Below are 12,262 nucleotides of genomic sequence, written 5' to 3' on the forward strand. Positions count from 1 at the left end.
CTAAAGTGGCTCTTTGTGAAAATAGCCCAACATGGGATCTTTATCTTCCAAACACCAATTGTCTTGCAATTGTAGCCCAAATTACATCCCTAGCCTTGAGTTTGGGATCTTGACCATGATTTGCATCTTATAGTCACAATTTGCACTTTTAGCCCTTTGCGCTTTAGACACTTAGTGTAGAAGCCTCTACAAGCTCTTCCCATGCTATCATCCAGACATCCTATGTCCTTCTAAGAATTCTTATGCCATTTAGGATCATATCATAGTCTTGATTGACGAGACTCGTGACGAAGTTAACGCTAAGTTGGAGACAAACTTTAGAATCTAAAGGGTTCAAGTTAAGTAGGACCAAGACTGAGTACTTGGAGTGCAAGTTCAGTAACGTACCACATGAAGCTGACGTAGAAGTAAGGCTTGGTACCCAGGCCATCCAAAAGAAAGAAAGCTTCAAGTATCTTAGGTCTATTATACAAGGAAATTGGGATATTGACGATGATGTCACACATCGTATCGGTGCAGGGTGGATGAAATGGAGACTCGCTTTTGGAGTGCTGTGTGATAAGAAGTTAACACTAAAACTTAAAAGGCAATTTCTACAAAGTGGTGGTTAGATCGACTCTGTTGTATGGGACAGAGTGTTGGCCAGTCAAGAACTCTCACGTTCAGAAAATGAAAGTTACGAAAATAAGAACGTCGCGGTGGATGTGTGGGCACACTAGGAGAGATAGGATTAAGAATAACGACATCCAGGACAAGGTGGAGTGGTCTCGGTGGAGGATAAGATGCGGGAGGCAAGACTGAAATGATTTGAACACGTGAAAAGGAGAGACACCGATCCTCCATGCGGAGGTGTGAGAGACACCGATCCTCCATGCGGAGGTGTGAGAGATTAGCTATGGACGACTTCATGAAGGCAGAGATAGGCCGCAGTTTTGTGCTACTATTTGTTGTTTTTTATACATTAATTATTTTATTTATCTATGATATTTATTACTACTTTTTTTTTCAGACCGCTTTATAATGACTTTTCTCAAGTGTTATTTTTTATTTTTATGCTGCTTTAAATTGCTTATATTTTTATCCTAAAACAAAAACTCCAGAAAATCACTCCAAATGGCATTTTGCACCAGCTTCAGTCTTCTTCTTCGCCAGCACCGGCACCGGCCACGGCCACCGGAGAATCCGTACACTCCATTTCCTGTATCGTGTTGCATGTTAGGTTTCCTCTGTTTCTATTTCCTTGTCTTAAAACTCTAACAATATTTCCCCTTCTCAGTTTTCCGATGATCTCCGACACAAAACCTGTAATCACCTATAGCCCATGCACATTAGAACCACCTATTTCGAAAGCTTCATCTATACCGGATTTAATTTCTCATTTAAAATCAACGAAAGGGTATCGAGAAAAGAACTTTTCTCTGGTACAAGAAATCCTTATAGACCGGGAAAAGTTGCAAAATGCTGAAATCGAAAACCTGAAAAAAGAGCGTGATGTAATTGAGAAGAGTCATGCTTTATGTTTCCTAGAAAAGATGAAAATGGAGGAGCAATTAAACAATTTTCGTAGAAAATGCGAAGAATTGAGTGATAATGTGACTAAATTGGAGGAGGAAAGAAATTTGTTTTGCAATAGGGAGAAAAGAGCTGAAGAAAGGTATCAAAAGATAAATGAACAACTTGCTAATGCACAAGGAGATAAATGTAAGTTGATATTTGAGATGTATAATAGGATAGAAGAGTTGAAGAAAGAAAAATCAGAAGCCGAGGATAGAGTAAAGGTTTGGGAGCAAGAGTTGAAACAATTAAATGACAGGATGTCACGTCGAAAGGAGAAAATGGCGGACAATCATGTTAGAGAAATCCCCGTAAATTTAGAACTCGAGACAACTGTAGGTTTACAAGTGAATAATCAAGCTTCTGGTGGTGATAAGCAGACTGTAATTCGTGAAAATTTAGGAAGTGAAGTTAATCACAACAGTAAAAATTTGGACTCAATCAAGGAGAGCCAGCTTCCTCATGGGGCTCGGTGGAATTGTGATTCAACTGGAAATGGAAATGATCAATCAGAAAAGGAAGGTATTACACTTTATATAGACCGTTGTGTCATTTCTGTTAGTTACCTTGCACTACGCCTGCTATTTTTATTCCTGTACGCTCTTAATGCTCATGGTAGTTTCTTAGAAAATGGGTGCAGCTGTATTATGATGATCCTGTATTGGAGCATGACTTGTTATATCGATGACTTCTAAGTCATCAACGATGTATACCAATCTCTAACTTAGTCTCCTGTTTTGTTAAAGCAAATATCTGAAAGACAAATATTGGTGGACTTCTTGGCCGAACGGCAGCAAATGAAGTCAGGTAGAAAGTGGAGTAGAAGTCTGATTTAGCACCATGTTGTTTAGTGACAGTTGTGTGTAGCCATTTGAAGAAGTTACAGGGCATCTTTCATGCTTAGATCTTGATATTCAAAAGCAATCCAATGTGTTAGAATATTGGATGTATTACTTATCAAAAGAAGTTCTATGCTTTAACAGAACATATTGTGTATTCTGGCTGTAATGCATCAGATTAGGAAAAAAAATAAATGACAGTTGAACTATGCTCTGCCTTGTAGCAAGGAAGAAACTATATGGAGTGTTAAGTCCTTGTACTAATAGTTTGATATACTTTGGGTGAATACTTCATTCAATGTTTCCACCATTTGTAATTACCAAAATCCTGAAAATCAATATATTGTTATACTAGTACACTATAATAATGCCTTCCTATCTTCCGAGATGGGGGTAAAGGTCTGCGTACATTTTACCCTCCCCAGACCCACACTGTGGGATTTCACTGGGTATGTTGTTGTTGTTGTTGTACTAGACTACTAGTACACTATAATAATAGTGCTTGGTCCTATCTCTAGAAATTGTGACAGTAGTGGCTCTGACGGTTTTGTTTCTATTACTTCTGAATTTTAGCGTTACTTGCTACATTGGTGACTTCTAATCATCAAAGATGTATGATAATATTTCAAACTTAATCTCCTCCCGTGTTAGCTATTGCAGATATCTGGAAGACAGTTTTAATCAAGTTAGGGATCTTTTAATATCCTAGCGAGTGGATCTGTCTTTCGTTCTGACTTCTCATCTCTCTCTCTCCTTCAGACACCTATTGACACACAGTAAAGCTTCTTAATAATTGCATAATTGCACTTGGTCAGCTCTTTAAGGTTCATGATATTTACCTTTATTTTCGTGGAAGTGTTGATATTTGTACGTTTATTTAGAGAAACTATTTTTCCCCTATTTCATATTTCAAGTTAAGTTTCTAACTTGGATCAATTCAGATAATATCCACTCTTAAAATATAGTTACTTTATTAACTTGTGTTTTAAATTTTAAACAGTGTATAATTCAAAGGCTGAGTAATCTTTTAGTCACATTTACACTTTTATTATAACTCAAAGATCAATTAATTGATTCTGTTTTTTCTGTCCAAAAATTAGAGTTGAGATTCATTTTCCGCTCATTTGTAAGTTCTAAATATAATGGTTGATTCTAGGAACAAGTCATTTACAGCTTCTTGATAATGTGTATATTACATACCCACACATATACAGGTGCAGTCATGTGTATTGATGGCTCTTATTTTAATGAAGACAAATGTTTCTGATACCTCGAGCAAACTCAATAAATTCTTGGTGCTTTCTTTCAGATCCTCTACCTATCTACTTGGCTCGTGAGAATAGAGCACCTAGTAGAAGCCTATCAGCGTTTGAAGTTGGAGACTGCAATAAGAAAAACTTGAATACAATCTCTGGCAGCCCTGGATCTTCAACCGTCATTCACATTATTGACAGTGATGAAGAAATGGCATGTGTTTCAAATAGTCATCGTGTGTCAAGAAATTTAACACTTCCTCATCAGATAAAAGAAGAGGATATAAAGGAATCTTCTACTTTATTGTCTAAGAGGAAAAGAAGCTTAAGGGATTCTGACAGTGAAAAGACAAGATCCAGTCAAGAATTAGATTGTAGTGAAAAGCAGTCTTTTGCTCTTGACAGTTTCAGAAATGCAGCAGTGTTCATTAGACAATGTGATGACAAAGTTGGAGTGAAGTGTTATTCTCAACCTTCATCCACAAGATGTGATCTATACAAGCTTAATGAGATTAATGATGAAAGTTCATCAGATTCAGATAATGATTCATGCAGTGACAAGAATATGGATATGTTAATCAAAAGAGCTAGAGAAGGTACAAGGTGCTTGTCGGAAGATAGTTTAGGAACAAAGGACCCTGAACTTTGTACGAATGCGGTACGTGGACTATATCAGCAACAAATTTCTCCAAGCATATCTTCCAAGGGTCTCTCTTTTACCAAGAGTCAGGAAGTGAGTCAATCTGATAAATTCAGGTGTGTATAATTACAGCCTGACCTTTCTAGTGGTAACTTTATTCGTCTGATTATTGAACCGCTATTTTACCTTTGCAGCATAACAATGAAGCAAGTATTATTGTCCGTGATTAATAACAGAGAAAATTAGATCCCGTTTGGCCATGGATAGTTTTCACTTTTTTTCGGAAAACTGTTTGGACATAGAATTGTTACAATTTTCTGGAATTCGAAAAACTCCAAAAAGCTGGTTTCACAATTTTCACTCCAAATCACTCACAAAAATTTAAAAACAACTCCAATTTGTATTCATGTCCGAACACAACTCCAATTTCCAAATACCATTTTCAACTTGAAAACAAATAACTACTACTTTTTTCCAAATTTCACAATTCTTATGTACAAACACCCACTTAAGAATTCCAATCATGTATCTTGCAGTACTTTACCGCTCTTCAATAGAATACCTTTACCAATAATCCAATAGAAAAAATCATGTATTGATCTGGAAAAATCATGATAACTATGTGTTTTCCAATGCCATAACTTGTTAATGTGCTGTTCATTTTGTGGATGTATTCACAAACAGCTGACCCTAACTTGTTTGGACTGAGGCTTTGTTGTTGTATTCACGAATAGGTGAATACATTAATGTGTCTTTTTGGTTCTGTAGAAAAAGAACTTACAACTCACAGTTGAGGAAATCAGAACTGAGACTTTACTTTTAATATGAAATTTGTTGTGCAAATTAGAATTGAATGAACAATGAGATGGGATGCTTAATTGCGGTGTAAGGGCTTTAGTATTGCACGTCACATAAATTATATTATTTTTTTTATTCGATCTGATGGTACTACAAATTCTTCCTAAATAAGTTAGTAATGCTAATTGAGACTGACATTCGGGTGCCAAAACTTCTGCAAAGTAGAAGTCTCAAATGCAGTAACCCTCTCGACTTCCTAACCGAATGTCTTCTTGGGTCGTATGCAGCAATTTGGACTCTACCAAGGAAGAGCAGTTTTCACCTGGGGCTCACATTGGTTGTGAATCAACTGGAAATGGATGTGGTCAATCAGGAGGTGAAGGTATTACACTTGTATGGATCTTTGACATTTGTAACTGCTACCAAGTACTATGCCTAAGTATTTACGTATTTTGGTTACAATTATAGAGTGACAATAAGTGCGCTATGTACTTGGTACTTATTAAAAAATGACAATATATGTGCTATGCTCGAGCTTTACTTATGTGTCCAAATGATGTAACTTTTGTTTGGCTGTGGGTAGAGTCTTGAACTAGCAATGTGGTAGACACCAGTGTTGTAAAAGTGTGCAGCAGAAATGTGGTTTGTATTCCCTTTTTATTTTGAAGTCTATAAATGACATGGTCTCATGGGTGTTGCTGCAGGGAGTGGTAATACTGACCTAGTTTCAACCAAAAAGAATCCGTCTAATTGCCTCAATGCCCAGACATTGGGTTACGTGCCTTCTGCTTGTGAATCAGCTCATGTCAGTAGCGATGGTTCCAAGAAAGAAAAGAAAAGTTGTTCTACAGTGAAAACAGGTATATCTGATTTCTCGTACATTTCAAAACATTTTTTTGGTTATTTGTGGCATGAACCAGTTTTGTATTAACTTTTGGTGTGACGAGTAAAAATCTCTGGTCTTTTTGGTTCCAAAAACCAGGATATTTCTGCTATATTGTCCATGCACATGTGGTAATCAGATAAAATTCAAAAGTATCATTCTATGTGGAATCATTCTTATTGATTTCACAAACTTTAACAAAAATGCTTAGTTGCAGCTTGTGCTTAAGATGAAGAATCGCAGGGTGCTTACCTCTTTTTTAAAATTCGGCTTAGTGAAATTCAAATCCTCGTATTAGAACTGGTGCAGTATTTAAGGATTTCAGTGAAACTAGCGAATCAGTTAATTTGCAGTATCCTAAAACTGTCAAAAACAGGTTTTTTTATTAGAGCTACAGCAGGAGTGGACTTAGCTGTTAGATTAGGAGCTAAGGTAGCAGTTTCAAGAAGTTATAGGCCATTTCTGTTGCTTAGATATCAATATCCAAAGGCAATGCAATACATTTGCATTAGGATATTGATTGTCCTTATAAAAAAAATCTATATATAACAGGCTATATTGTGTGACTGTGACAGTAACCTATCAGATTCAGAAGATCCTGTCAAAAAAAAAAAAAAAAAAAAGAACTATCAGATTCAGAAGATGGCAGTTAACAGTGTTCTCTTCCTATATTGGCTTTTCAGTCCTACTAATAGTTTGATATACTTTGAGTCACTATCTTTTATTATCAAAACCCTGAAAACCAATAAACAATATGTTTTTTTTTAATACTTTTACACTCTAAATGTGTTTGGTCCTTTCTTAGTACATGGTTAGTAGTGGCACCTACGATCATATTTGTAATGATCCTGAAGTAGAGCATGACTTGTTATATAACTTTTAGTCATCAAAGATGTATAACAATCAGTAATTTAATCTCCTGCTGTGAAAAAACAAATATCTGGAAGACATATAACTTAGTGGATCTTTTGATTTCCAACACTGGATCTCTTTTCTCTCTACCTCACACTAAGTTGAAGCTGCTTAGCATTAGATTACACTGGGAATTAGAATTGCAGTTAGATTAATCTGTATTAAATCTAATGCTAAGGTGTTTTATGTTTTTTGTTTCATTAATTACTTGGTTAATGTTGTTCACCTTACTGTATGTTACTATAAATTTATTTTAGAGATGTCTTCTGGAAGTCGTGATAGTTGGTGTGATTCTACACCGAGGAAGATCACCAAGAAGGAACAGTCTAGTGGTACAGATAAGGTGCAGGTTACTCATACGCCTAGTACACCTGTCCTCCCTCTCACCCATGGCTTTCATACGACGCCTCCCCCTGGATATACATTAAAACCACTCTCATCTTCCACCCCAGCATCCATTGCACCACCATATCCCATTCCATCATCATCCTCCCCACCCTCATCTGTCACTCCCTCTGCATCTCTTCACCAGGGTGTAACCCCCATCCATGATTCTCCCGATGCTCTTGTTGGAGGTGGTGCCGCTTCCTCCGCATCCATTCAGCCTGGACAGGTCGATGCTAGTGGGAAGGTCTATATCATCCCAGATTGTAATAACACGTAAGAATTACCTTGTTAATTTCATTAATGGCATGTTAACTTGTGTCTTGTGTACATATGATTAGTATCTCACTTCGATTTGATGCAGGTTTTATCCTTCCTCTCAGCCTGTACATGCAATCACTGAGATCATCAAGGCATTTTATAAGGACTATTACCCGACGTGGAGTGACATACCATACTCACTTCGTCAGATATTATTTGAGGAGTTTAAAGTAAACTTATATAGATATGTATTAAAATTAATTGAGTAACATGAGAAATTAACATTCCTTTTGAACCTTTTACTTAATTTGCAGAAGCATGTGTGGTGGTTTCCTGAGAACGAGAGAAAGATATGGAAGTCATTTGAGGCTCGAGCAAAAAATCGGCTCTCCTACTTACTTTCTCAGGCTCGGAATAAGAATGAGAGGCCCCAGTGGATCGAGGAGCAGATATGGAATCGACTTGTACAACATTGGTCCTCTGAAGGTTTTAAGAAGAAGAGTGCCCAAGCAAAGGCTAACCGTGCATCTGAGAAGGGTGGTTGTTTGCACACTGGAGGTCCCATCTCATTTGGGACGCTTTGGAGGCGAATGGTTTATTATTCAATTTCAATCTTGTGCACATGGATTTTGTTTTCCTTTTAAAGTTGTTTTAAAGGAATTATATATTTTTAAAAGTTGTTTTACAGGAGGAGGAGTTGGGAAGACCACCCACATTAGGTGAGATCTTTCAGCGTACTCACATGAAGAAGCTCCCTGATGGCCAGATGGTCTGGGTGGAGCCCCGCGCGGAGAAAACATATGTAAGTTTGCAATTCAGTTTGAAATTATAAGGTTTAATAATTTAGTTGTGTCGTTGCCTTGTTGGATTTGTTAATTGGGATTGTTAAGTGTGTTATATATTGTGTAGTAAGGAGAAGACCGTGTAGTTATATTTACTATTGTGCTGTTTGGTGGGTTATTCGTGTAGTAAGGGAAACGAGTAACTGATGTAAGGTTGAGTTATGCCTAGATATGAGAAAAACTTTCCGAAATCTTTAGGGAATCTTGTGAATTTGTAAGAAAATATTGGACGTTCAGTATGAGTAAAATTTGATAGTTATATAAGTGAATACAGAGACTTATATTTAGGCAGAATAGATCGGGACCCCCTGAACTTGTCGATTTTTATTCAGTGTCCACCTAAACTTTACGTTGGCCTAATTACCCCCCTCAACTTGAAAATATGATAGGCACGACCCCCCTGGACGCAGACAACACATGGAAATGGTCAACACATGCTGCCACATGGATTTTTTTGTCCATGGGGCATTTTTTAAAGGATAAAATATATATTTTTTACTTTTTAAGTTCAACAATTATTTGAATCATCTTTTTCGGGCCAAATATGTAAACAAAGAACTTGAAAATATTTTGACTATAATTTTTTTTTATTTGGCTAAAGATAATGATATTCTAATCAAGTTATTTTTATATATTTGGCCAGGAAAAGAAGAAATACACAGTAAGAACAAATAATCATTGAATCTAAAAAAGAAATCAAATAAAATATTAACCAAATATTTTACGAATTTGACCCGAAAAAAATACTGCACAGTTGAAATAAATAGTGCTTGCATGAAAAGAAAAATACACAATATTTTTGTAGAAAATACACCGTCTAAACTTCATTACTTTTGCTAAACCTATTTTTATTTGGCTAAAATAAATAGAGTTTCAAGTTGAAACTTTCAACTAAGTTATTTAGATTTGGGTTCGAAAAAGAAAAAAAAAATACATAGCTGAAATAAATAATCATCACATCGAAAAAGAAAAAAACACAATTGGGATAAAATATGCAATGTTTTATATTAAGAAAAACCAATAAGAAATACAATTGGATCAAATAAATCATTAAATTGATTATGTGGCAATTAATAGTTGAAAAATACCCTATTTGGAAGCTGATTCTTCGATTTTTCACCCTTCCACGCACCTAAAAGAGAGTGTATCCACGCTCTTTGCCACATCAACGTCTAGGGGGGTCGAAGCTATCATATTTTCAAATTGAGGGGGGTAATTAGGTCAACGTAAAGTTTAGGTGTACACTGAATAAAAATCGACAAGTTCAGGGGGGTCCCAAGCCATTCTGCCCTTATATTTATGTTAACTATGGTTTTACCTGAGAGTTTTAATTCATATTATATGTGATGGTTGATGTGCTTTTGTATAGCGAGGAGAACTGTTGCACATTTTGTGTGATGGAGTTATTCCCAGATACCGGGAAAACTTTGCTGAAATTTGTAGTGATTTGCTTATAACCTAAGGATGTTTGAATCGTTTAGTTTTTATTGTAATTTGTTATATATATATATATATATGTGTGTGTGTGTTGTGGTTTAGAAGGGGAACCTTGGAGCAAGCAGCGGTAAAACTGTCTCTGTGTGATCTTTTTGTTTATGGATTCGAGTCGTGGAAACAGCCATTAATTATTTGCATTAGGCTAGACTGTCCACATCACACCACTTGAGGTGCGGCCCTTTCCCAGACCTGTTAAAGCGGGATGTTTTGTGCACCGAGCTGCCCTTTTTTATATTTATTGTCGTTTAAGTTTTTCTGAATGGTTTCTTTGCAGAATGAATATCAGCAGATTTTGAAACGTCTCAAACATACTCAGTCAGCCGAGGATGCTGTTAATGAAGTTGATGTTTGGCTTAAAGTGATTGGTGGGAAGAAGAAAGGGAAAGCTTATGGCCTTGGCTCATTTGGACTTTTTCTTCGGTGGAAAATGGACGAGGAGATGCACCAGCAGGCTGAGCGCGAGTATCACCTTCGTGCTAAAGCTACAACGGAAGCAGATGAATCATGAGGAGATGAATCATGAGGAGTTGAGCAGAGAAGTTAGTATTCTCCAAGTCTTAGGTTGACGTGTTCATGCAAGAATCTTTTGTCCCAAAATCCAAATGAGTTTGAGGAGACAAGGATGATGATAATGTTTAAGTCGTTATTCTACATTTGACACAAGTTATATGTTTGTACATCTTTGTAAATTGTATTCAGTTGATTTATGTTTTGATGTTTGATGCATTATTGCATCGCTTAAGATCAATTAGTACGACCACCTAGGGTTGTGGTAGAGCAGTAAGTACTCTTTGATCATAAATCTGATATTTCGTGTTCAAGTCTTGAGTATGGAGTCACTTTTGTTAGGAAACATTTTATTCCCTAATATGGGATTTTTTTACGCAAATTCATATATTGTCAGGGTTCAATGTGGATATTGGACATCGTGTGAGAAACCAAAGGATCAACTATTATGCAAAGTGTTTTAATAAGTATTGAAATACATAAACAAGAAGTTCATTGTTAAATCACTGAATAACTATTCGTGTATTATAATTTTCACATAACGAGCATGTGAACCAAATGATCAACTTTCTTTCCAACAACTAATTTGCACATGTCGACTATTTTATGGGTACCTACTATTTCTCATCAATACAAGTTATTATATTATGACTTGGACATGTAGAAGAGGTATCTGCTATTCTCCCAAAGGCAACGTGAGTACATATTAGTTTTGTTTATCAAAATTTATACAAATAAAGAGAATCACCTCGTATTTAATCTTAACTAAAATTTAATAAAATTATAGCCCGTCAATATAGTAGTTCCTCACTTTAGCCGATTTGAAATGACCTTGTTTAAAAGTGAAGGTCCATGATATCTCACAAACTAAACCAATCTCTTAATCACTTTCATTTCTTTTTCAACCCATTTTCATACAAATTGCTAACTTTTCTATTTCCCGATTCTTCTAAACACTAGTACTGAGAAAAGGCCATAAATAGTCCCTTATTTATGGGAGTAGGTCTAAAATGGTCCCTTAACTATATACTTACCGGTTTTAGTCCTTTAACTATCCAAAAACTTATCAAATTTGGTCTCCATTTATTTTTTTATACAAACAGCGTACAAACTCATAAACCTTCGTCAGATTAATCGTTAAACCATTCTTCAGACCTATATTTCTCACTCCCTGCTTCTTTTTCGTCAAGTTCCTCTTGTTAAAAAAAAAAAAAAACGCACTTACATTCCTCATGTTCCATAGGAACTTGGAGTCAAACCCGGGTATGTTCCTTGACATTAAAGGGCTTTACCACTGATATTTTTTGTTCATATACTTATATTGATTTAATTTATACTGTTTTTTCGCTCTAAAACCCGACGGACTCCGTCTTCATCGGTTTTTTTATTAAAAAAATAAAAATACAAAACTGACGGACTTCATCGGTTTATTTTAGAAAATAATATAACAAATAATTATATTTTTTCGCGCATTTTTGTGCAAAAAATAATCGACGCAGTCCATCGGTTTTCTTAAAAAAAAAAATATTTTAAAAAAATTATTGAAAAAACCGACGAAATCTGTCGGTCTTTCCGTTGATTTTTTCCATCGATTTTTTTCCGTCGGTTCTTACCAGTTTTTTAGTAGTGTTTGAGAAGAATGGTTATAGAAATTTTGTGCCTGAGTTTGTCTTTTCGAATTTTAGAGACTCGAGAGCGACACCAGTGCCAGAATGCTCTTTTTTAAAAAAAAAAAAAAAAAACAAGAGGAATTTGAGGAAAAAGAAACAGGGAGAGAGAAATATAGATCTGAGAAATGGTTTAATGATTAATCTCATGAAGGTTTATGAGTTTGTACGTTGTTTGTATAAAAAAATAGATGGAGACCAAATTTGATAAGTTTTTGGATAGTT

The 12,262-nt window shown here is 35.7% G+C and overlaps 1 protein-coding gene across 1 annotated transcript; it reads left to right on the plus strand.

Moving 5' to 3' along the window:
• Positions 1-1,052: 1,052 nt before the first annotated feature.
• On the plus strand, positions 1,053-10,691 carry LOC132634816 (uncharacterized). The gene is made up of 9 exons (XM_060350906.1): positions 1,053-2,076; positions 3,703-4,402; positions 5,372-5,466; positions 5,789-5,944; positions 7,137-7,539; positions 7,628-7,754; positions 7,839-8,117; positions 8,213-8,326; positions 10,138-10,691. The coding sequence occupies exons 1-9, from the start codon at positions 1,284-1,286 to the stop codon at positions 10,369-10,371; spliced, it is 2,901 nt and encodes a 966-aa protein (XP_060206889.1). The 5' UTR covers positions 1,053-1,283; the 3' UTR covers positions 10,372-10,691.
• Positions 10,692-12,262: the final 1,571 nt, after the last annotated feature.

This window comes from Lycium barbarum, chromosome 4 (genome assembly GCF_019175385.1).
Source record: "Lycium barbarum isolate Lr01 chromosome 4, ASM1917538v2, whole genome shotgun sequence".
Lineage (NCBI taxonomy): Eukaryota > Viridiplantae > Streptophyta > Magnoliopsida > Solanales > Solanaceae > Lycium > Lycium barbarum.